Here is a 26794-nt window from a genome sequence, read left to right on the forward strand (position 1 = left end):
CTCTCTCGCTCTCTCTCTCGCTCTCGCTCTCTTTAGCTCTCGCTCTCGTTCTCTCTCTCCCTTGAAGTTTATAATACACATTGTTCTCTTATGCGACACTTCTTCCAAAAGTAAAATTTTATCTTACTTTATCAAAAGTCCCACCATGCCATTTAAATATTTCTGCAATAGAAATCCCTTTGAAAAGTGTTACTATAGAAACAATAGTGTTGTGCATTTACTTTCTCTTCATCATCAGGGTTAGACATCAGACAATCGACATTTGTACAGTTTTAAAAAACACTTCTCTATGGCACTTTTATTAACAAAGAGTCTTCCATCTGTGTTTTATTAATAAAATGTATGTACATAGTTTTCTTGGTATTTTGCAAATAAACTACTGTCATGGAAAACTTTATCAACCTTAAGAACACAAATCAAAAGGAAGAATTCAACAGCATGTTGATATAAAAACTATTTGATAACTGGAATTTAACCTCAGCACAGCTTTGGTTCAATATATAGATCTTATAGTTCCTGAATCCTAAAATCAGTGTTTCTACAGTTTAGTCTGGTTTCAGTTCACAGAGAAATGCACCTCTAGAAGATCATCCCTCTTCTTAAATGATTTTTTAAATCAATTCCTTGTTGTTTTTAAAATAGTAGAATCTCTTGCATCAGGGTGGATTTATGAATTTGTCCAAAATTGCTTAGAGTTCAAACCAGGTGCTTCATATTTGCTGCCGTTCCAATCAATCATTACAATATCTTTGGAGAAACCCCCGTCTTGCCTTGTCTGTTTTATTGCCCAGAGCAAAGTGCACGAGAAAATGCAAAGACCATCCTGCGCATGTGCTTATGTTTTTCTCCCAGAAGACTTGCTTTGTTTAGATATCAGACGATGGTGTCATCGCATAAGCGCTTGAGGAAAGTGGTCACCCGAGTAGAGGAAGGAAAAGTGAAACCCCAGCTGTGAAAGTTGAACACTTGTTTCGCGCAGCTGCGTGCGAACATATTTCATGTGGAAGTTTAGGAAATTGTCCACAGTTTCCTAGGTTTGTACTGAGGTTTGTACTGTCACCAGTAACGTAGAGCGTTAATTCCAAGCATGTTATTCTTAGCTGCAAAATCCAGACCACGCAAGCCAAACATGAACTTGAAAAGCCTTTAACATAGTCGTCTTTTTATTAATGATCAGCATTTTACACATCTTCCACTGCTGGGTTTTTCTATAAGCAGCTTTTTGCAGATATAAAGCTCTTTGCAGAGTTTTGGAACAGGCCCAGAAGTACTGACTGTCTTCCCTCTTACAGTGTACAACACAAAGTGAGTTATTTGAGCTATGCACTAAAGTACCCTTACCCTGCACACTGAGCATGCTGGGACCAGAATGTGTTTTACCGTTTAGCCCAGATTTGTTTTAGGTGTGTGACTGAACTGCATGAACTGATTTGTAGGTTGGACTCAAATTTGACGGTGATACTGACAGACCTGTTAGGCAGATTAGATGTGCTTTTAGTGCTAATTTCTCTGATTGTTGCATCATCTTGCTTACATATGGAGAGGTTTAGATTTAGAGTATGTACTGTACATTTATCCATTAATACATTTACTGTTGCATCATTTTATTATTAATCCATAAGAGTGCATGTAATACACTAGATGTAAATGACCATCTCTTGTACTGTGCTCAGATGATCTGATGGTTCCAGTCATTCTATTTAGGCAATAGGACAGAAACATGAACAAGAATGTCATGAATACAGTTAAAGTCGAATGTCTGTACTTCATGCAGGCAATTCGATTATTGAACTCAAACCGGTAACACCAACTAAACACAGCATACTTTACCATCCATGTACTGCACTTTATTATTTACATTTACACTGATATCAAACCAGGACTGTCCTTGAACTGTTCTGTATGTGTATTGTCTCTCATTAGATCAGTATATCATACTCTGTCTGAATAATAAAAAGTTAATTCAAAATTTTAATTGAATTAATTAAAGTGCTCCCTTATAATCAAATATAATCATACTAACAAACAGCTGCATACAGAGTGAGACAGCTATCGTTAACATTTCCTAATGACCAAACTAAGCGAAATGGATTATTTTTCACGTCATTTAACTCATTTAGCAAAGAATATATCATCTTTAGAGGTTTAACGATACACAAAATCTACGGTTCGATACGCACCAATTTTTAAGTCACGGTTTGGTTCAATTCCGGTACAGTTAGAGAGAAAGAAATGTAAACTGTAATTGCATGTGGTTTTTTAATCATGCAGTTAATTATTAACATTTGTAAACATCAACAGTTTATATTTTTGATACAATTTTAAATTAAATGCCTGCTTGGTTAAATAATATGTAAAATAATATTTTATAGTGTTTTGAAAAAATAAATAGAATAAATCAAATTAATGCAATACACTTTTATTATATTAATTAAATTGATTAATTAATTAAATTGGCACAAATTGATAAATACAAATGTAATAAATGTAAATATTTGTTAGTATGTGTTTTACATTTAACATTTAATTTTCTAAATATAGGATCTGTTCTACTTATTTCTGAACACTTTACCAAATGTCTTCATTCCTTCCATCCTTCATTCATTCACTCCCTCTATGTGGAAAAGGATTTTCTCCTTTTAAGAGAAATTCTTGAAGATGGACATAAAAGAATCCATGTTTTTAAAGAATCCATGTTTTCATGCATGCAAAGCAAATCTTATTTCTGGTACAGAGTGAGTAGCCACAGTGACACTGCGCTAACTTTAGTTTCCTGGCATTGTGTGTAGGTTTTCTAGTTTATTAAAAATAAATTGCATGCAATTTCAAGGCAGACACTAAAGAAACGTGTACGAAACAAAAGCCCTGTACCAAAAAAATTTCGCTATACATGTAATTACATGTACATGGATCAAGGCACAAGATGAGTTTGACGGACTCTAGAAGAAAACAAGAAATATAACAAAAAACAGCATGAGGCGTTAACACCAACAACTTTATTATTATTATAGAGACGAAACTGATGCACACAATTTACACTCACTTACTCACTCACCATTTAGTATAATTTTATTAAATACATTATTAATCACACTACTTTTTTCCTGTGTATGATTTAAAGGCAGAATTCTGTCTCAAAACCCTTATATAAAATAGTTTAGCTTCTTTTGTATGATGTGCGAATTCATTTCTCATTGCACACGGTGTCTGTGTAGGAGTGTATAACTGACAACACAAGCAGTACATTGTCTGTAGGTGCTTAAAGCCGTTTCTAAGCATATGACAAACTTGAAAGATAAAACTTCTTTGATCTGGAGCAACAATGATGTAATTGGCTTCCTTTTTTTTAAAAAGCAAGCCAGCTTTTGTTGCCGTCTGAGTTGCCTGCATGAATATGTTCAGTCAGTCAGCATTGTTCTTTTGTACAACAATCCACAGTCCAAGTCTCTGTGTTCACTTTCGCTTAAACTGTGCAGAATGTGCTGTTTTTAATCAATCAATATGCTAGCAAATTAGATCAATCTGTTTTGGTTGTTTCTATAATTTGCAATGTGGAGACCAATAATAATCAAAATATAATAATTATATATGTATTTGATGTTTTTGCCTTATTTTTATTTTATGATTTAAACACAGTTAAGGTTGAAATGCAGCAAATAGCAAATATAGTGTATACTGTCAGTAAATAACTAAATAATCTAGTATATAACTAAACCATATTCATTGTCCAACTCAACTGCTTGTTTGTAAGTCACTCTGGATAAGCACATCTGCCAAATGCCATAAAAGTAAATGTTAATGATACAAATCCATGATTTAATATATACTTATAGATTTTTTTTTTTCATTCTGCAGCTGGTGGAGACTTATTATATTGATACTAACATATAAATTAAAATTCAATGATCTGTTTATCTCTGTAAAGATGCTTCGGGACAATGTTCATAGTTAAAAGCATTCTATGAATTAAATTTAATTGTGTGAGTAAACAAATGATGAAGCAGCTACTGTAAGACACAGTAAGTTACTGTTAGCCTAGTTTTGCCTTATACCTGATATTATACACATAATTTCAAGTGTTCAAGTATTTTTATCCAGACATATATATATATATATATATATATATATATATATATATATATATATATATATATATATATATATATATAGTTACTAGGAATGCCTAATTTATGTGAAGCAAATATAGTCTTGCTACTTAAGTGTAGATTTCAAGCTTTCAACAAGAAAACATTTAAAACACTTCTTCAATTTATAGTTAGTTCTAAGTAAATATAGAGTTTAAATGAAACCCTTTTAGCATTGGATTAAACTTGGGACAAGTAGTGTATTAGGTTGCAGTACTTCAAGATGTTTTTAAGACATTTCAAATCTTCATATTTTCATAATGTACCGAATACCATGGTAATTTCACGGAATGTGTCCTGATAAGTCCAGTTACATGTTTAAGAAATGTAGGTACAAACATCACTTCAGTAAAACGTTCAGGATTCATCCAGGATAAACAGTAACCTGTTAATGCAGTTAATGAATAATATAATAGTTGCAGTAGATTGTTAGGGTGTAAGTAATCACAATTTATATATTATTTGAATAAATATCTCTCAGCCAGACATTAGGCTAAATCTTTTTCATGTGATCTCTGGTGATGTGTGGGATCTGGTGGTCTATCTGAACCGTTCTGCTCTGTTTGGTCACACCTGTAGTGAGCTCTCATTTCTCCCACAGTCCATCTGCACGGGTCAGTGATGTGGCTCATGTTTGCTGTTCCAAGCTGATCTCCACGCCCACCTTCCCACACCAGGAACAACCATTAATCTCTAGTGTAGTTTTTCAGTTTGCAGTCACTTTGCCTTTGTCTTATCCTGCCTGCTCACAAACGTGATGCTAGTGTGGGTTTGGATTGAAGAGGAGGGAGGAGGGGCTAGACTACACTTTCAGAGTGAGGAGTGGTGTGAAAAGGCTTATGTTTCACAGTTGATTGACAAGCATGACGGGAATCCATGTGCAGACTCAGGAAGAAAAAGCAGCTGGAGGAGTGCTGAGTGGGAACGGGTGCATCTCCAGCTCAGGGGGCACCTGTTTTGTGAAAGGTCCTCTTTTAGGCTGCAACAGGTGCTGGCAGATGAACGTGCACCCATTCACCATTGCTGCCAGCACGTCCGGTTAAGGTTAGCGCCTCCATTCCTGTTTCTCAGAGAACAGAGCATCTGTGGTGGCTTCCTTCCTTTCTAAGCACAACAGATCTATTCGGTTAGGCAAGGTGGGCCTGTGAGCGGGCCAATCGAGCACATCCGCATTCACAAACGATCTGTGTGTGTCAGTGCCAGCTTTCAGATTCATCAACATGACAGTCCAAGTGCCTGTCCTCAGGTGACACAGCCAGGCTATTGAACTTGTGAGAGAAATAACTTTCTCATGCAGACTGTTCCAGCATTAGCAGAAGACTGTCCTGCTCTCCTAATTAAACACTTTGCAGCTGAAGAAAAACTTCACAGCGTCATTTCATTATGTGGTTTTCGAAAGCAAATCTGGGCACACTACAACCACTATTCTGACAAACTGTATGCCAGTGCACTGTTTCACTGGACAATGTCATCCAGAATCCTATGTGTTTCCCAGTACTTTAGAAGTTAGGTAGATAAGGTAGAAGATAAGGTTTGGACCCAGAGAAAAAAAAAACTGGCACAGAGCTTTATTTAATACAAACTTTTACAGTGAATAAAATCTGACAAAAAGACGTTCGTGCCTGAACCAGAAATGCTGTTCATTGTTTCCAGCTCATTATGTCTATGAACAACCAAAATCCATACTGCACTTCCTGGGCAAAAGCTAAAAAAAAAACCCCTAATTTATAGCTTTATGGTCATTACAATTTGGTACAAATTGTTGGTTTTGAAGCGTAGCTTGGTGGCAGGTGTTTTGCTCAACACACCTCCCTGTGCAATTGTTACCTGTTTGGGCCTCTCTGATGACGAGGTGGTCGCTTTGTCTTGATTTCCTCAGCTGTATGTCTGTACAAACAAACAAACTAGTACATCTTTCTTCTCTGACACAAAAGACCTCACCTTCCCTGGTTACCATGGTCACTAAAGCTGCAGCCAATCGGAGGCTGAACGAGTGCGCTGACAGATAAATGTTTAGCATGTCAGGCTTTTTTTTCCTCTTTATTCCTCTCTGGCTTTATGGCCTTGGCAGTTGCAGCAAAACTGCATTTAGATTATTCAGCATTTGTCCACTTTCAGCTTTGATGAAAGCATTTAAGCAGCAGCAAAGAAGGCAAGTTTTGGGGCGGGAGTTTTAGGATGGTGGAAATGACTCATCACAGATTATGTGCGTGGCAGTGTTCCTGCACTATCCACCAGCACCCTGTGACTCAGCCCACCAGTTACTCAGCTGAAGATAACGAGCAAAATCATTAACTTTCTCTGAAACTCGCCATAGTTTCGAACAACTTTCAACTAACTGACTCACAGGAAAGTTTAGTACTTCAAACATCCTGCATGCTGATCACCGTGATTTGATTGGACATTTTTTCTAAGCAGGTGAGGAAATGGAAGACAATAATTTGACTTGAAGGCAGAATTATAAGGGTGTGGTTGATTTTTTTTTTTTCTTTTCCGCCACAACAGCTTAAGTGCGATTAAGTAAACCCTCCACCAAGCACCTGGATGAGCAGTGCTTTACAGCTCCCCTGCACAATATGAGCCACCGAGCCTTTTCTTGCACATCATATGCAGTGAATTTCCTGATGCCTGATTTTTAACCTAAATCTATATTGCAGTTATGTTTTGATTTGCTACTACATTTATATAACAGCGTGATTATTGCTAGTTAAAATTAATGTCTTAATTTATTAAATCACAAATTGATTGAAAAGACTGTCTATGATTCTGACCCACATATAATAAATCATTAGATTGCAAATTGCAGCATTTTATGAAATCAGTATATTAAGCCTACTAGTGCTATAAAATGTATTTAATAACTTGATATAGATTGCTTTAAGAAGATGTTAATTTCGTGTTAACGAAAGGAGTCTCCAGCGTCAGTACTTTTTAACAGGTAAGCCTGGAAATATGAAGGACTGCGTTTCTGAACATATTACTACTGAGATACTACGCTGTCGAGGGAATAATTTGTGTGTACATCTCTGATATGTTAACAGACCCCCACTTCATGCCGGTGTGGGAGTTTAAACCACTGACATGTGGCTTCTTTAATACAGTTTCATATCTTTTTTTCTTCATTTCATGATTTTAGCGTGACAGCATTACTTTCTTCTTTCAGTTCCCACGGTGGTTTAAAAAAATAAAGCCCTCAACGAACAGGTATTTAACATGAAAGCCTGTGGGTTAGAACCCAGGAGCAGTCTTTTATTCCGGCAAGCACATGCTGGGTCATGCTTTAAAAAGGAAAAAGACTGATTTACTGTATTCTGCTTTATATCGAAAAGCACAACAAAAATGCACCTCGTTCACCAGGTTTTTAAAACAACATCAGGTCAGAACACATATAAGGTCCGGTCCATAAATATTCGGATACCGACAAAGTTATTGTTAATGAACTTAAATAATTAAAATAAATTAAATAGTGCAGGTTGTCATCATTAATTTAAAGATATTTGCACCCAGATTAGGTAAAAGGGATAGGAATTACTACAAATGTATTATTTGATCTCGCTTTTTTTTTTTTTTTTTTTAAGACCAAAAGTAATTGGACAATTGACTGCTTTTATAAATGTTCTATTTGAAACAAACAATTGATTGCAAAGTGAAATGTTTTCATACATCTTGATATGAGACACCAGTTTAAAATGCCATCCTTTGCCCTGTTTGACTACACCAACTCCATATATATAAAACGCTAAACATACACCTATTTAGGGCTTAGATCATTCTGAAATCCTTTCTGAGACTCCCATGTGCTGCTTCTCAGTCTGAATTAGGATCCTGAAAGTTGAGACTCCTTTTGTTGCTTTTTAAGAAGGGATCACTGGCACCTTTTGAAGTGCCATGTTCATGTGGCCAGTCTTGTTTTCAGTAAGTTTTTTTAGCTATGTGCTGGCCTTCTCCAGGTTCACTGATGCACTGCATGCCATTGTACCTTTTTCTCATTTTTTTGTTTTACAGAGGCCTCACTGCTATCATTCGACATGCCTTCAGTAATTAAATGAGGAAAAATGATCCTAAGCCTATTGGTTTACCGTTTCCCCACATGTAAAGTGGGGAGATGAAAGAGTGGGTCAGAGGGAAGTAATAAGGAAGAGAAGGTGGTCATGAATGTAGGAGCTGTGAGGTTTCACGCTTGTCTTCACTCGGTGGGAGTGTTTCACACCTACAGGGAGACTAGAATCTAAAGCAAAACTGTCTCCATAACTAACAGCCTTCTCCAGATTCTGTCTTCCCAAAGATCTACTGCATGAAAGAAATCCTTTTTGTCCCAGGCCGTAATTTTGGTGTTGATGGTCAGCAGTAAGGCAGAATCGAGGTATTCAGCCATGCATGAAGTTTTCCAGCTCCATCAGGAAGATTGGTTCAGCAAATACAGCAGGAACTAATGAAATGGAATTGATTTCTTTCCTTCTCGAATGCAGCACATTGCCGTTGCTCTGACTTGACTTCGAATTAGCAGAGTGCTTGAGGATTGGACAAATAAATAACTGAACTATCTTGGGCTGAGCAACATAATGTTTTTTTGTGATAATTTATGCCACCATGGACCATAGGTATTGCAAGTATCGTGAGATATATTTGTACACAGTCGGTACCTGAAAAAGTGTGTAACTTTTATTAAATTTTTTCTTTTAGTTATAAATCATTCATATCTTGTGACACTTATATCTAATAAATACTTTCAAAGTATCACAATAAGAGATTTTTTGGTATATTCTCCACCTCTGCACTTTACTTTATCACAAACACGCTTTCATTCGTGCCCTGGTTGTAAACGTCGAGTTGCAGTACTCGGAAGTGTTTTATTGTTGAAGGTGGATTATGGTCATTCAGTGCAAAGTCAGCACCTGGGTCCATTATACAAGATTGATATCGCCTTCTTTAACGTTTCAGTGACTACTCGACTTAGTTCTGTGAAACTGAAAAGTATTTTCATTTCCAGTTCAGCTTTAATGCATTAAACAGTGTGCTTTGCTGTACTCTGCTTAGTAGGGGGATTAAGGTATCCATTGTAATGTAATGGTGGGAGAACTGACCATCTGGTGTGGTTTCAGGTTCATCCCCAAATCTGAGCCTTAACATCTCAAAAACAGTCTATATTACTATGTTGTACTAAAGCTGACATTTGGACCAAAAAAGTTGATATTTTGCTAACCTTTTAGCATAGGGCGACTGTGCTGATTAGATCACAGATGGTGATTACTCTCTCAAATGTCAGTACAGAGAGCGTTCAGAGGACTATGGCGTAAGTGTGATCTTGTGTGACCCATGGTGTCACTTGTATCAAAGCAAGTGATTGAGCCATCCTTTGAATTTGAAATGGCAAGTGCATTACACATCACAGAGTTTTGACAAAAACTGAGCGTAATCAGCCGCCTCTTCTCTCACCAAAAGAATCTAAAGCTGGTATTGGTTACTCATTATGACGCCACCGCCCAATTTCCTGCTGAAAATGCTAGCTCAATGGTTAATGCTCTGGGTTGCTGATAGAAAGGTTGGCGGTTCAATCCTCACCACTGCCACTGTTGGGCTTTTAACCCCTCTCTGCTCTAGGAAGGCTGTATCATAGCTAACCCTGCATTCTGATACTAGCTTTTTAACGAGCTGGGATACGTGAGGAAAGAAGTTCACAGTGCTATAATGTATATGTGAGAAATAAAAGCTTCTAAAGTACATGTTGATTATGAGTTTGATGAGGTTCCACTGCTGAAACATGGTTTTATTTGGTTTCCTGGCTGATAGATTCCATCCCCCTTTTTACTTTCCTGTTCCATGGGAGGTCCTTTGTAATGCAGAATTTAGAAAGAACTTGCAGTAATGAATGTTACTGAATGTAACAGAATAACCAGAGAAATGGTTAAGACTTTCATTATAAAATACTAGTTATTTACCGTTTGAAGGACTAGAACAAACCTCATTGAGACAACCACAAGTTCTTGCTTTGATGTACTGTGCTTAAGTACAGGTACAGTATCTACTCTGTTGCAGATGCATAAATGGTTTTTAGAAACCAGGTCCAGGAAACTCATCTACGTTTGGGCGTCTAAAAGTTTTGCATATTAAGACAACAGTAGTTACAGTATTTAAAAATCAAATAATGCTCATTTTCATTGCCTCAAAATGTAATCTGTACATTGTTACTCATCAAATATCAAGTGGACTCTACAGGCTAAAAGTGAGATGTATGCTGTGGAGCCATATCTTTAAGCCATGTCTTTAGTTCCTGGATTTAATTTGTTCAATTTTGTAAAAAAAAAAAAAAAAGAAAGAAATGAGAGAGAGGAAGGTCAGCTTATAACCGTGACAATCAAGCATGTTTTGAACAAACATATCATACACCATATGTATACATTCAGTCTCTATAGCATCTGATATTGGAACCAGAAACTGTACACCCACAAGAGACTAACACTGAGCGATATCAGCGACTTGCCACTTGCTAGCGTGAACACATGGCACAAACACATGTTTCTGCTGCCACATGCTTCCTTTTAAACCAGGAGTTAAAAATCTGTCCTCGCAGACAAAATCAGTTAGAAGTGTGACGTGATCTAATATGTCCAATACTGACAGCTTCTCAGTCTTTTTCTGTTCGGCTTAAGAGTCGACACAAACACAATGACGACTTCATCTACTAAAAACTAGAGATGTCTATAATGCCACAGTGGAGTCTCATTTGAATACCATAAAGTGTCCAGGGGAAGCAATTTTGACAGTGCCACTATTTGTCATTAGGAGCTAAATAAATATATGCATTTTATTTAACAAGCTGGTGAAGGATCACATCTCTCTAATTTGTAAATGCATACACCTTCATTTACACATCTATTACAGTATATTGCTAAGTTGAAGAACTAAGCGATTTCCAGCAGAAATGTAATCTCAATTTTATAAAACTGACCGCCAGGTCCAGACAGACTGAAACAGGATAAATTGCACTAAGATTAAGTTCTGAAAAGGATAAGTATGACCATGAAACCACTTGCCAAATATATGCATAATCAATGCACACTGATGTGCACCTCAGGAAGAACTGGCGTTTTGGATGATTCAATGTCCTCAATTAACTCACGATCCACTCCTTTTGAATGATTCGTTCTGCATTGTAATTAGCCAGAATGTGTAAGCAAAAGAGCAAACATAATTGATGTAATCCGGAAGAATTCACTTGACCATGTTGTCAAGGATTCTTTTATTGAAAATGCTTTGTCATGATTGGCCTCTTCTCTGTTAGCCCATCTGTCAAAAGCAGCATAATGAGTCTTCATGCGGTGTTGTGATGGCTGTCCACATCTATAGCAGCAAACCAATGAGCGTTCTCTAAAGTCTGCTTCAGGGCGCAGAGGATTTCAGGCACTGCAATAAGAGAGACCACAAAGGGGTGGGAGGATTCAAAATTACTTTCGCAGCACAAATGCCCTGAAAGACACTACACTTTTTTCCTACTAATTTGCCTGCACATGGAATTTACTTGTGTTTGTTCTAAACTGTTTGGATATGTTTAGTTGTTAAAGTGCTATAGCCATATGCAGTTATTTGTCATCATCCATATGGAATGGTTAAGCTCAGGGAGAGTGAAGTTACCCTGCATGTGTCCCCCTGTGTCCTGTCCCTTTTCTCGTCTCTAGTGTACCAGAGCAGCTGTCATGTCAGCCTGTGTATTAGAGGAGAGCAGCAAGACATCTAAATATTTAATGTAGCTATCGTAGTCACACAGGTTTGCCCCATGACATAGGATCCATTTAGATGCTTATATCATAGAAGTTATTTCAGTTATTAGGAGCTGCTTAGAGTATTTACAGTGGGTCCTTGTACTTTTCTGGTGTGCCATATTCTCCTGAAATCTTGCTAACTGCTGTTCAGACATCAGCAGGTTTAGCTGCAGTTCAGCACTGGACAAATCATAAATCCATTAGTCCATTGGCAAGTAAAAGCTTTAGAGTAATTACTCAGCCCCATGCATTGGCTAATTAAATAGAACAAAATGTGGAAACTAACGTAAGATAATAAAGTATGGTGGGCAAATATATAAAATCCTGTGTAAAAAAAAAAAAAAAAACCAAACCCATTTGTGAGCCAGTTTTTGGCCACCATTTGGCTATGAGTTTTTGTGATTCTCGTGAAATCATATGAGATCTTCTCATATTTTTCTCCATATCTGTTTGTTTGCATTTCCAAATTTAAAATTCGTGATTCTGACTGGAAGTGATCAACGCAAGCTGATAAAGCTTTCAATATATATATATATATATATATATATATATATATATATATATATATATATATATATTTATTTTACTGAAAAACACTGGAAACACTTTTTTACTGAAAATTACTGAGCCGGCTAGTTTTATCCAAAAAAATAAAATAAAAAAATAAAAAGAAAGGCAAGAAAGAAATAAAACAAAACATAACCTGGACACATAATGCTCTTGTACTTCAATCCCAGGCTAATTTTCTACTCATTATATAGTAGATGCTTACCAAGTGTTGCACAATATTGTTTCTTTGCATCCTACCAGGAATCTTCTAACATTTTCTAATCACACAGCACATCAGGGGCATGGTAACGGGGTGTTGTTCTTCTTTGTCTAATTTTCCTGAACTTAATTTATGTTAACAAAGCAGCACTGAATCTCCTAATGCTCCTGATCTGGCATTCAGCTAAACCATTTACTGCCAAGGTCCACCTCCATGTTCCTTTTTTTTTTACTTGTCTCTAAGCTGATGGGACACTTGTGTTTCCACATCATTGACTCTCTTCCTGTATGGGTGCATATCAGCAGGGCCTTGAATCCAATCTGAAAATTGCAGCCTAATCTCAGGAAGACCTGAGGAGTCCAGTCAACCAGTAATAAACTGCTTTATTCAGCAGCACATCTATTAACTGTGCTAAGCAATTGATTGGTCTTTTTTTTTAAACCTCACTGTGGGTATTAATTGCTCACACAGTGCCCTTTTGACACAGTGACCCTATTAGAGCAAAATAAGGGCACGATGTAAGCTTTCACCACCGGGCCAATGAAGCTGTAGGCTTGTTGTGTGTCTCTGTTGGCCCTCATCAGGTGACATTTCAGTTCTAGGAGATTAAAGACACTTGAGACTCAATGGGAGCATTGTAGGTTCCTTCATGCTCGTTAGATCTCAAGCTGCTGATTCCATTGTTTTTTGTCTATTTGTGGCATGAAGGAGTGGAAAGGATGTCAGAAAAAGTCCATTCATTAGACAGGTTGAAGACAGTACTGTCTTGTGGAGACTCACAACGCTTGAAACATGTAGCCTCCAGCCAAATAGGATCTCATTTACTCCCGGCACTAAAGCGCTGTGTTCGTTGTCACTTTTTTTCTTTTCAGACGCACTCACAATGTAGTGATTGTCTCTTTTCATTGTACTTATAGAATGCTGCTGCTTCATGCTTCACACAGCTGGCAGTTTCCTCCTACTGCTCATACTATGGGAAATGTCGGTGTCAGTGTCGTTAGTCGCTTAAAAAAGTTGTAAATATTATAAATCAATTTCACAGACAGTTAAGTTTTTGACAGGACTAAACATGCTGTGCGCACACACACACACACACTCACACACACACACACACACACCCTTCTAACACACCCTTCTACCTAAATCTTTTTCCTATCCAGTATTTGCCATTGTAAATATATCAGTGCCCTGAACTATACTATGGCTATACTGCAAGAGGAGCAGCACTAATGAGCTGTTCTACCCATCTAAGATAACCTTATATTTCTCACACACACCCCTTTCTCCATCGCACACTGTCAGAAAGCTCTCACCCTAAAAAACATGAACTATCCAGTCCAGCCTGACCCTCCCCATGCAATCATTTCCCCATGGGGAACAAGGTACAAAGCAGGAACCTTAGCTTGCAGAACACTGCAGCAGGACAGAGAAACCTTGCTCTGTTTTCTTTTTTTAATGCAATGCTGTTATTTGGAATCTAAAGAATCAAACATATAAGTATGAGCAGAGTCAGTGATATGTTAGTGATACATATAATGTTAAAACTGTAAGTATGTGTAATATTAAATTAGAGATATACATATTGAAGTAAAATGTTTCGGTATGATTGAGTACTTCAGGGATTGATCCTGAGTGAGGCAGGGAGCCCTTGATGGTTTGTGTTCATACAGATCTGTGTTATATAACGACGAAGTCTATTTGAGCCCTGTATATAAATGATACATGTGCTGCCATGCGGTAAGGATGACATTAATGTGAGTGTCTTCTTCTGTTTGTAGTGAGGGGGTGTTCAAATGCCCAGAGGACCAGCTCCCCCTGGACTATGCCAAGGTAATCCATTAAACTCTTCCCCACTCTACACTGCACTTTCATGTCATTTTCACTAATTCATTCTCTCATCCCCTTCCTCCAGTCCTAATGCCACTTCAATCAGATTATAACTGGAGGTAAGAACTGTAACACTGCAGGATTGGAGACAAAGAAAACGCGTGCTGTATTTTTGGTATTTCAGGAAGTGACGGTTTCAGTCTGCAAACATGTGCAAATGACACTAACCAACAAGAATCTTATTAACCTGGGAATATGAGATGTGGAAGTGGGAGGGCAGATGTAGAATGAAGAGGTGTTTAGAGAGAATACAGGATGAATCATCTCAATTTTTCTCCAGTTTGATTTGCCTCTGCTAAAACAAATCGTGATGTCTTCCGGAAGGCACGGCAAATGTCACTGCGTGGCACTCGAGATGAATAAGTCTGAATTTTGACAAAGATTTAATGGTTTTATTTTTTTTTGGTTCAACATAATCGTTATGCCGAGACGAAAGCGATAATGAGTTCTAGATACGGTTGTGCAGAAGATTGAGGTAAAAAAAAAAAAAGAGTCCATGCTATTTCTGGGAGATTCATCTAAAGACTTTTCTCACAGTAGCTCTCCCAAAAGTAATACTTTCTTCAACCTATTTAAGGGACAAAATTACAACCTGCGTTTTTGGATCATCTTGCACTATACCCCAGTGTCTTTAATTAGAGTTTTGGCTTGTTTTACAGCCCTTAGTTTTAAGCATTTAATCAGACAGGATCATTTTGTTCAACAAATGCATCTTTAAATATAAAATAGATGTCACAGTGCTATCAGTTAAAGCCCGTTGCTGCATTCAAGGTGAAGTAATTTATAATTCTCTTCTTTCAAGCAGTAAAAACTGAACATTTCAATAGTCAACAAATAGTCTTCTCAACTACCTACTGTATATATATAAAAAACACATAAAAAAGTAATGAATTATGCACAAGTGGAATTTTGCTTGCAGCAAACTGGTGTGACTATGGCAGTTATAATAGTGCTTTATAAGTGAATATAATTAAGATGTAGGTTTGCCATAGTAAATAATCATATGAAACACAAAGTAAATTTAAAAAACTTTGTAATCATCTGAATATTACCTAAATACAAGGTTTTATTACAGCTTTATTACATTTATCCAGGTCTTCTTTTTGTTACAGGTTCAATGGACTACTTTTAGCTTACTGATTGGTGAAGCTGATTTACAAAGGCACATGTAATGTGAATAAAAACACCTACTGTGCCTGATTCTCCATTCTTATTGGCCAGAATTTTTGTTTTCTTATATGAAACAATAAAACATTGACAGGAGTTTCCAGCTTCCAGTGTTCTTTTAATATGCTTGTTCTGATATGTTGTTTATGTAGTAATAACATATTCAGTCAGAGGAAGCTGATACTACAGTGGAACCCGGTTATGTCGATGTCCTAGGGGGTCGCCAAAAAGCGTCGAGATAACCGATGATCGAGACAAACGAAAACCGATATGGCGGCAATATATTAACGTGCTTGAAATTTCTTTATGTACATGATGTGCGTTAATAAATGAGAATGTGCATGCACGTGTTTGTGGAGATTTTTTTACACAACAGCGTTGCCGCGATTTGTTTGATTGGTCATGCGGATCGAGATAACCTGTAATGCGGATAAGGAGGCGGAAGCCGAAGTAAACGCAAACAAAGTTTTTTGAGAATACTCGGGAGATAATCCACCAATACTTGTAGCAAAGCAGTAATATCCAGTGGTGCGCTCCGGGAGCGCGGTCCACGAAGTTCTGTGAAAGCAGAGACAGTTCGTGTAGAGAATCCACGGATCAGCGCTGGGCAGCAACGGATAAACATGGTGCAGACAGCGTGAACATGGAAAACAGCAGGATCGGGGTAATCCGGGGTGCCGTTAAGAGAATGCGGAGTCCGAGAAGAAGGGTACATAGCGGGATACGTATACGCGATTACACAGACCGACATGAACCAACACATACGATCATGCACAAACAATAACGGACCGAGAGTGTGTGGCGGTGAGGGGCTTAACTAGGAGATGGGATAAGCGCGAAGAAGCAGCAGCAGCAGGGTGCTTCAGGGAATAACGCCGCGGAAGGGGGCGTGGCAGGGGGATTCCTGACTTAACCGACGTTAAGTGGCAAATTTGCCCCCACCTTGTGCTCGAGATATTAGGGTTCGGCGACATAAAGAAATCGACATAACTGATTAAAAAAATGCTAAGACAAAGCCAGAATCTGGTGGTTCCACTTCAAAAACGTCGACTTAATAGGGTTGGCGAGTTAACCCAGGTCGAGATAAGTGGGTTCGATTGTATTTTTAATACAACAAAGTCCTTTTTGTGTTTTTTTGTACTGTATTGTAAGAGTAATAAGATAAATCTGGTGAGTAAATGACGGTATATAGCTGCTATACAATAAGCCATAACAGGAACTCATGTGTTTCATAGATTTTTCCACAACATTAAATAGAACTATAAACTGATAGTAATTATTATTTACTTATTTATTTTTAAAAGTGTTTATTATAACAAAGTGGGAAACTTTAGATTGTGTTGTTACATAAAAGCAATCAACTATTGTAGAAAAACATCACACTATTCAAAGGCACAACACAGGTAATATCATTGTTATAATGCAACCATATGTTTATATAACTATTTTGTAAAAGACAAAAAGAGTAGTAGCTTTATTCAGCTTGTAGCTAAATCATGCTGTTCTGACCCTAGTGTGAGAAGCCCTGGAATGTCTTAAATCGTATCTTAGAAAATGTAAAGTCAGATCTTTTGGGTCCGATCTGTATTGAGCTTGACACACTTGCATAACATATATGATGTCACAATTTCAAAGATTTGAAACCTTGAATGCTTTAAAATAAATGTTCTTATTGACTCATTGTTGTGTTTTGCAGATCTACCCTGACCCCGAGCTGGAGCAGCAGATCCTGGCTCTTGCTATCCGTTGTATCCACAGTGAGGAAGGCTGTCGCTGGACAGGCCAAATGAAGCAGCTGCAGGTCAGTTCATCTTTTCATTCTCTCCTATTCATGCTCTAATACAATTGTTATAAGATTGTAATAAATCACGCATGAAGGGATTATTTCTGTCTGCTTCTGATCCTGTTTCTTTCTTGACCTCTTCTTGCCTTCTTTACCAGTGTAATAGCTCTCCAACTCCATGTGACTGTAACTATAAGCACCAGTGTTCATGAGACTGAAATAGATCAAATGTAACCTCCTGTAAAGAAAGCGTCATTTCTTTTTTCTCCCACAGAACCATTTTACTACCTGTGCATTCAATGTGATCCCGTGCCCTAACCGCTGCAGTGTCAAGCTGACACGCCGCGACCTGCCTGAGCACCTGCAGCACGACTGCCCCAAGCGCAAAGTCAAGTGTGAGTTCTGCGGCAGCGAGTTCACCGGCGAGGCTTTCGAGGTACTCACCTTAGAACAATGAAGAAAAAGTGATTGTTGTCTTGATTTTTGAAAAAAATAAAATTTAAGACAGGCTTACAGGCCAATAAGCTTCTTAGCCTTTTTATTCTTTGTACAATCTATGTTGACGCCCACCTTCACACTCATAGCAAAAAAGTTTTTTTCTAGAGTACATTAATACATGACCAACATGCAAAAAAATGGGTTTTGGTCACTGAGATAATCAAATGGGTATTTACCTTAAATTATGGGTTCTTACACTAACAATTAAAGTTTTCTCAAAATAGACCTGTATGAGCTATAGAGGAAAACAATCCTGAAGGAGAGCAAGTAAAGAGGAAAGTAGCACAGCAATAATCATAAGCAATGCTATGACACAGCAGCAGTTGGAGATGAGCAGCAGTTTGGACAAAATTGTTTGGTTTCATGTCTCAGAGGAAGCATGTGGAAGCCCAGGGAAAAGGTAGCTAGTAAGTGAGGATTCACAAATAGGGTGTGTGTGTGTGTGTGTGTGTGTGTGTGTGTGTGTGTGTGTGTGTGTGTGTGTGTGTGTGTGTATGTGTGTATGTATGTGTGTGTGTGTGTATGTGTGTGTGTGTGTGTGTGTGTGTGTGTGTGTGTGCATATATATATATATATATATATATATATATATATATATATATATATATATATATATATATATGCACACACACACACACACACACACACACACACACACACACACAAGATCTTTAGTGGCCTTCAGTGAAGGGTGTTGGAAAAGAGTGGAGGTTATTATATAAGCAAATGGGGACTAAATATAGAATGGAATGTTCAAAAAGCACATCTAAAATGAATGTGAAGGTATTGGTGTGTTGTTGAATTCATACTGTCATATTTTTGCATAATGCATGATATTTTCGGGTGCTTTTATATTCATAAAAGTTTCACTAGAAAAAAACTGTTGGGCAAGTTCAGGGAAAACATTGTCTCTTAACAAATACAGTTCAACATGAAATTTGACTTCCTATGGGTGGGTTTCTAGTTCAAAGTTTCAATTAAAAAGAGACAAAGCGTTTTTTTTTTTTTTGGTGGGGTTTTTTTTGTCCCTTTTTGACTCGTCCTTAAGCCTTTCATGTTCTCTCTTTTAGAATCACCAGGGCATTTGTCCCCAAGAGAGTGTGTACTGTGAGAACAAGTGTGGAGCAAGGATGATGAGGAGACTCCTAGCCCAGCATACCGTGGCAGAGTGTCCCAAACGCACACAGCCGTGCAAGTACTGCGGCAAAGAATTTGTCTACGACACCATCCAGGTCAGTGTCATGGTGCATCTGTAAACCACTCGAAAATATTCACCTGTATAATCTGAGATAACTTTTCTTTTGACTTTTGAGAGTAGTTGCCTTTAGTGAGCCTTTAGTGAGCCATAATCATACAGTACATGACACCTCTGCAGTGTAATTGGTGTGTGGTAGTAAATGGTACAGGGGTATTAACCGTTCCATTTACTCAGTATTGTTTGAATGGGGTGAAGGTTTGGCAGGAGGCTTGTGAATAAATGAACGAAGTATTCATGGTAGAGCTGAGTTTAGTGCCAGAAAGTCACAGCTTGAGCTGGCCTAGTCTCTATACCGGACACCTGCATCACACACAGTCCTTTGTTTACACACACACTAGCCTCACACAAATTAATGCAATAACTCTCAGTAAGTCCTTTCTGGTACATTTATTTATATTATACCACAGCACTACTAAATTTCTGATTCAGATTGTTCAGAAGCTGTTGATTACTATTCTATAGCAGCAGCTCAGAAAGTAGTTCCATCTGCAAGGCAAATCACAGGATTAGATCAATGCTCTTGTTCAAATGATCATTTCTATAGTAACATTTACTTCACAGGGAATTATATTAAGGACCCTCTCATATTTAAGGTTAAAATATTAGCAAATAAAAATATTTACGGGTGAGTTTAGCATTTAAGGAAAGAGTTTCTAGTGTTAGTAGCTCGAACCATTCAGTAGTTTCCAGACATCCAGGATTCTCCATGACATCTTTTTATAACTTGAAGTAACAAAAGAAGGGTGTTTATAGATGCTATTATGTGAAATAATAGAAAGGTTTGTCATACAGTCATGCCTATAGATGTAACTATAAATGTATAAAAATTCCATCATTCTTTAATAAATAAAATGTGCATTTTTGTACATTTGCTGTGGTACACACATCTGAGTATGCTGTTATTGGAATTCAGCTATTTGCTTTTAAATGACATCATGTTTAGCTGTTGACAAGTGGAATCTCGCTATTTTTAATCCACACTCTTGTTTATGAGAACTATTAGACTATGAATACTAAAAATGAGATTGAATATAAAGTTCAAATGCTTCATATATAAATTTTTTCACAGAATCATCAGTATCACTGCCCACGTTTCCCAGTTCAGTGCCCAAACCAGTGTGGTGCCCCCAACATTGCCCGTGAAGACCTCGCAACCCATGTGAAGGAAAGCTGTGGCAGTGCGTTAGTGCTCTGTCCTTTTAAAGAAGCCGGATGCAAGCATCGAGTGAGTCTCATAGCCCTTAATGTACTTTTTAGTTGACTACACCTACATTTAAGATTAAGCCCACTCAAGATACCCCATTTAAAGGTAAAAAGGTAAAGTGGGTTTTTACTTGTCACATGTACTTGTCACAGCACAGTGAAATTCTTTCTTCGCATTCCCCATGGATGTTAGGAACCTACAGATGCACAGAGGGTTGAGGGCCTTGATCAAGAGCCCAAGAGTGGCAGCTTGCCGATATTGGGGCTTGAACCTGCAACCTTCCGATCATCAGCCAAGAGCTTTAACAACATTTTGGAATTTTGCCTGGAGGATTAAAAACCAGAAAGACAGCAGTTACAGCCAGTGTTGGGCAACGTTACTTTTAAAAGTAATGCATTACAATATTGAGTTACTCCCCAAAAAAGTAACTAATTACGTTTCTTAGTTACTTTTTATGGAAAATAATGCGTTATATTACTTTTGCGTTACTTTTGCGTTACTTGTATCTCTTTCACGCCTTACAGGTGTAACAGGTGTAATATAGATAATTGCCATTAAGAAATAAGTTATATTAGGGCAAAAACATTTCTTAAACATTTAAAATGCTTAATAACTTCTTAGAGAACAATAAGATGATCGACTAAATTTTGACCACAAGGCTGAACACTTTCCAGTCGCACTTCTGTACACTGCTTTTCAATCTGCCTTCGCCGTCAGAAATGTAACTATCGTTTGTGTTTATAAGGTTAAGGGTGAGATGCACACCGGTGATGTGGAGGGAGAACATAACTTTCACTGTCATCTCGTGAAACATCGTGCAATTCCGTAAATATGACCTCGTCCTCGTCTACATCATTCTCTGCTTCATCATCAGCTTGAAACATTCTGAACGCTCTTAGAAAGTTCGCGCTATTATCAGTGACCGTGGCAGTTTATCTTCCCACAAAAAGCAAATGAGCTGTGAATTTGCTCTCTGTCTCCGCTGTGATGGCATCGTACATGTGTCTTCCACAGAAAACTTTTATTCTGAGCAGTCATTAGATCTGCAGTGGTGGAAAGTCGGCAAAAGTTTTCTATATTTCTGTCTCCATTTCCATATATTCAACATTATACACACACACACACACACACACACACACACACACCTGTAGTGCTGTGCTTTGCATGCAGATGTTTTTTTTTTTTTTTTTTTAAGTGGTATTTTTTGCAGTTGACAAGAGCTTTTCACCAACACATAATCTACACTTAACCATTATTCCTTTCTCCTTTGCCTCGACTATTTCAAAATAATAAGAATACTTCCATCACAGTAATGTAATTCTCTGGTTTGCCATCTCCGCTTCTGACCAGCTTCTGTTCCCGCGGCTCGCACGTGTGAGTGCGCGATTCTACGTGACTACATTCATTTTAATTCAGTATTGATTTTTTTATGCAAAATAATTTAACTGAAAAGTAACTCGCATTACTTTTTTAAAAAAAGTAACTCAGATATTAATGTGGTAATGTATAAAGCGCTACTTTACTCGTTACTCCAGAAAAGTAATATTACGTAACGCACGTTACTTGTAACGCGTTACCCCCAACACTGGTTATAGCTGCCTCCTAACTCTGTAACTGATAGCTAATATCACTCAACATTACCCTCCCAGTTGTAGTGTTCAACACTACCTGCTGTCCATGCCATCCTGCCCAATTTCTAAAATGTTTTTAGACATTGAATTGCAAAAAACGTATTATGGGCAAATAGTGCTGTTTGTCTTTTAAAAGTGGCTTCAAAAACAAGCCACTGAGTTTAAAGGCGGTGGTCTAGACATTAAAAAAACTTTGCATGCCTCTATGCATAAAAACAAAACAAAAAGCAAGCAACCTCAGACACGTGAATTTTTACAGGTTTTCAGCCCTCAAAAAAAAAAAAAAAACATTTTAACTGCAAACAGTCCACATGAGTGCCATGAGTGAGGTTTTGGAATCTTTGGTCTGACTACAGTGTTATGAGCCCAGAATCTTTTTTTTCTTTTCTGCTGGCTTGATTTTCACTCCTTTTCAGTGCACCTGTGATTTTTTTATTTGGATATTAAGTGCAGTCTTTGCACTATGCATTTAAATACATAGAGGGTATTGTATAAACAACATAAACTATGTAAACAGTGTGTAAAGGAAATCTTTCAGCCCAGAAATGCTCTGTAATGTTTATTCCTAATCTGTATTCTATTACCCATGTCCACTGATGACATCTCTCTCTCTCTCTCTCTCTCTCTCTCTCTTGCAGTGCCCAAAGCTGGTGATTGGCCGACACCTGGAGGAAACCACCAAGTCGCACCTGACCATGATGTGTAACCTGGTAAGCCGTCAGCGGCAGGAGATCGCAGAGCTGCGACGTGATCTAGAGGAGCTGTCAGTGAGCCATGATGGTGTACTCATCTGGAAGCTAAATGACTACTCTCGCAAGTTGCAGGAGGCAAAAATGCACAGCAATCATGAGTTCTTCAGTCCACCCTTCTACACGCACCGCTACGGCTACAAGTTACAGGCATCCGCTTTTCTCAATGGCAACGGTAGCGGCGAAGGTTCGCATCTTTCCGTCTACATCCGTGTGCTGCCTGGTGAATATGACAACCTTCTTGAATGGCCCTTTTCCTACAAGGTCACATTCTCTATTATGGACCAGAGTGATCCATCACTCTCCAAACCCCAGCACATCACCGAGACTTTCAACCCAGATCCAAACTGGAAGAACTTCCAGAAACCCAGCGGCAGCCGCAGCTCACTGGACGAGAGTGCGCTAGGTTTTGGCTACCCCAAATTTGTCTCTCATGAGGAGATCCGTAAGAGGAACTACATCCGAGACAATGCGATCTTCCTCAAGGCCTCCATCGAGATCCCACAAAAGATCATGTCTTGAGAGCATAAACTCTTGACATCTTGGGCCCCTTGTTCCTCCACCTGAAGTATACTGAAGGAAAATCCTTCAGAAAAATGATTTAGACTTCATTTGTCTAATTTGTTGGCTACCCCATGGTGAAGCAAAAACAAAGTTAATGTTATACTCTGCAAGACCAGCATGTTATATTTGTTTTTATAAGTTTGGCTTCTAGTGCTTTTTACTTGCAACACAAATCTGTGGACTCTCAACAGTGCCTAGAAATTTTCAGTTACTTAAAATGGTGTAAAAGGTTATTTGTAGCCTTTGCACATTGAGATTGTTTGATTTCAGTGTGGGAAACAAGGCACCACTGTTCTAAATACACAGCAGGTGACCAAACCTGTGGGGTTTGGCCTTGGAATTCAGTGTACACAGTAAAGCTTGCCTTTTGTTTACACATTCTCTCCCAGTGATGGTCCTTCAACAGAAACTCGGCAGCAGGTTTAGTGGCACAAAGTTTTCTCATTTACTTAGCCTGAAGTAACAGAAGTGAACAGTAGCTGTGAACTGAACATGCATCACTTGGTCACCTCCTGCCATTCGAGGTCTTTCCAAACTGCATACATCGTGCCAGAGTGTTTCGTTGAATTTTACTGTAAAAGAATGCTCTTGAATTTTGAGGAGCACCGATGGTGGAAGAACTTGTTTACATGCTATAGGTCTAAAAGTAATAAAAAGAGTGGGCGGTGTACTCGGCGCTAGCAGTAAATACTTAACATTGCATACCACATACTGTGTGCTGTAACCTGCACTTATAAAACCTCTGTTGAGTGAGTGGTTTTGGCAGACAGCAGATCATCATGTGGAAACAAAATTGTTTTGTGTGAATGAAATGTAAGGACTGTTTGTAAATGTGTTCTAAACCTGGAGATGGGACCTCCAGACATCTATCTTTCTCTTTGTCTTACTCTGCTGGTCACTGGCAGCTGAGAAAGTGTATAAAGGACTCCAATGTATGTTGGTGCCTCAAATGGACAGGCACTCCATTTTGCCTTTGCAGCTTGCAAATTTGAAATCGTGTGTCTCCAAAAGTGAGGAAGAGGAGCTTTGTGCAATATGGCAGCCAGTTCTCAGACTACAGACCAGGAGGGCTCAGTCCATAATATGTGAATTCTAATGAAAGGCATACGGATGCACATTTGTACATTCACGTTCTCCTGTTCCTGCTCTTCATGAAAAGTCCTGATTACACCACACTATTATACCAGCTAATGTTGTCAAATTAACATTAAGAAAATGTAGGGAAAGGATTTTTTTTGCAAGATTCTGTATTTTCAATGTATTTCAAAACATTTTATACAACACTTTTGGACTTACAAACAAGGGAGCTGTTTCTTGAACATTTTTGGACTTTTTCTTTGTTTCAGTCTCTCGAAAATTTACTCCCATGTTGTCGATCTTCATTGAATTTCTATTATTTTTTTGTTACATTTTCTGTCTGTACTTTAAGTTCTTAAAAAGTATTTATTTTAAGCCATTGCATAGGCTCGATATGCACACTGGTGCAAATGTTTTTATATGTTGATTAATGATTGCTTGTCATTTTCCCCTTGAAATAAAACAATGACTGTAGCAACCAGCCTGTTTACTTGGGTTGCGTTGAGTGTACCGGTGTGATCTCTGCCCTTGAGCTGATTTACTGAAAATACTTTGCTGTGGTTGGTGCTGCCCAAGTTTCTGTCACGTGCCATTTTAATGGCCCACTATTTATATGCCTGCCTATCACAAATATTTACTGTTCACATCCATCACTTCCTACTTGGTTTCTGCTACACAGTAAATACAGACTGCATACCTGCTGCAGGGGACAACACACTCACTTTAAATACATGGAATTCCTTAGAACAATATTTGTCTTCTGTCCCATTCATAACAAGCTTACTGTGTTGTACTGAAGAATCTACAGTAAGCCATTCAGCTGTACCGACGCCTGGTTCCTAAGCAATTCTTCTTGTCAGCACTTTGCTGTGGTGACTGTCATATACCGTTCCCCTGCATGAGATTTCTCACTCTCACTTCATCTCATACCCAGTGCCAGGCATTCAGGAAATGTGTTTACCAAGTGTGTGTGGCTTTTCCTCACAACAAAAACTGGTGAAGTAGCACCACACGTAACAATTTCTTCATCTCCAAACTTTCCTTCCTCTCCTCTCCGCCTTCAAAACCCCAAGAGATGGAGGGGAGAGGAAATGTGGCAGACACGTGTTCCACTTTGATGTTGTTCCAGTGGGTTTTCTTTTTGTTTAGTTTTTTTCTGTACCATGAATGTGGGGGTTTATAGAAAAAGGGAGGAAATGCTTCCTCAAATTTCCCCTCAGGAGAAAAGCTGTTTCTCTGCTTAAAGTTCTTGGTGGGAACTAAAGCATTGCCTTTGGATTGTAGAGCAAAACTTCAGAAAAAAAAACTGAATTCATATATACAGAGAACGATGATCCTGATCCTGATGACGTTCATTTTTAGTAAACCTCTTCCTGAGCTGCCTTAGTTTGGAGTCAGTGCTAAAAAGTTATTCAATGCTACTGTAATAATCCATAAACAGAGCAAAGTTTCCTGGCTTCGTGGCTTTTTTTTGCTTCTCTGTGGCAGAAAAAAATTGTAACCTCTAATTACACATTAGCTCATATGTGTTTCCCAGTGGGAGTGGTGGAATCCTATGTAGCTCCTCTTTCAGCCTTAAATTCATTGGCTGACAGCTTTCTACTCTGTGTGCATATATCACATGTGCTATTAAATATGGGCTTCTACACTGTAGAGTATTAACATTTTAAAATAATTTTGCATTTAGACATGTTTTCACTAATATTTTCAATCAACAAGTCACCAACACTCCCTCGCATTCCCTCTCGGTGCTTCATAGGTAAGGGGATGTTAGAATGACAAATGGGAATTGGCAAATGAGAATTTTCCCATTGATAAGGGCCCTAGGGGGGAGGGAGCTGCTGAGACTAGCGCAGTTAATGTTGTTTCTTCATACTGCCTTCAAAAAAACTGTGTATTTGTAGTGGTTCCATGCTGGTGTCGCTCACCTCTAAAGTTAAACAAAGCATACACTGGGATCAGGGACAGAGAGAGGGGGAGAGAGAGAGAGAGAGAGAGAGAGGGGGATTTGCTGACTCACTCTTCTCTCCCACAGATTAATGGTAAAGCCAAGACAATTGTCCAGCACTAATAAACTGTTCTTTAAATACTTTTTTACTATAATGAATGGTCAGACTGTTCTAATAAGTACTCCTGCTACTAATGCATTATTGCACCAAAGCCTCTGTGAAGTTCTAAAAATACAGGCCTAAGCTTCAGGATGTTTGGAGCATTTACTGTGACCATATACTGTTTATTTCCCTTTCTGCTGACTCATTGGAACTCCACTCATAATGATTTATTAAATTATGCACCTTTTTAC

General features: G+C 38.2%; 1 protein-coding gene across 1 annotated transcript in view; it reads left to right on the top strand.

The window, feature by feature from the left end:
- traf4a (tnf receptor-associated factor 4a) overlaps positions 1-24970 on the top strand; it is a 30628-nt gene extending 5658 nt beyond the window's left edge. The window contains exons 2-7 of the mRNA XM_046863469.1: positions 14453-14504; positions 17425-17529; positions 17786-17947; positions 19080-19241; positions 20337-20492; positions 22741-24970. Of these exons, the coding sequence (XP_046719425.1) occupies positions 14453-14504; positions 17425-17529; positions 17786-17947; positions 19080-19241; positions 20337-20492; positions 22741-23373 (1270 nt within the window). The 3' untranslated portion in view covers positions 23374-24970. The remainder of the gene's footprint in view (positions 1-14452; positions 14505-17424; positions 17530-17785; positions 17948-19079; positions 19242-20336; positions 20493-22740) is intronic.
- The last annotated feature ends 1824 nt before the right edge of the window (positions 24971-26794 follow it).

The sequence above is a fragment of the Silurus meridionalis genome, chromosome 12, assembly GCF_014805685.1.
Source record: "Silurus meridionalis isolate SWU-2019-XX chromosome 12, ASM1480568v1, whole genome shotgun sequence".
Taxonomy (NCBI): domain Eukaryota; kingdom Metazoa; phylum Chordata; class Actinopteri; order Siluriformes; family Siluridae; genus Silurus; species Silurus meridionalis.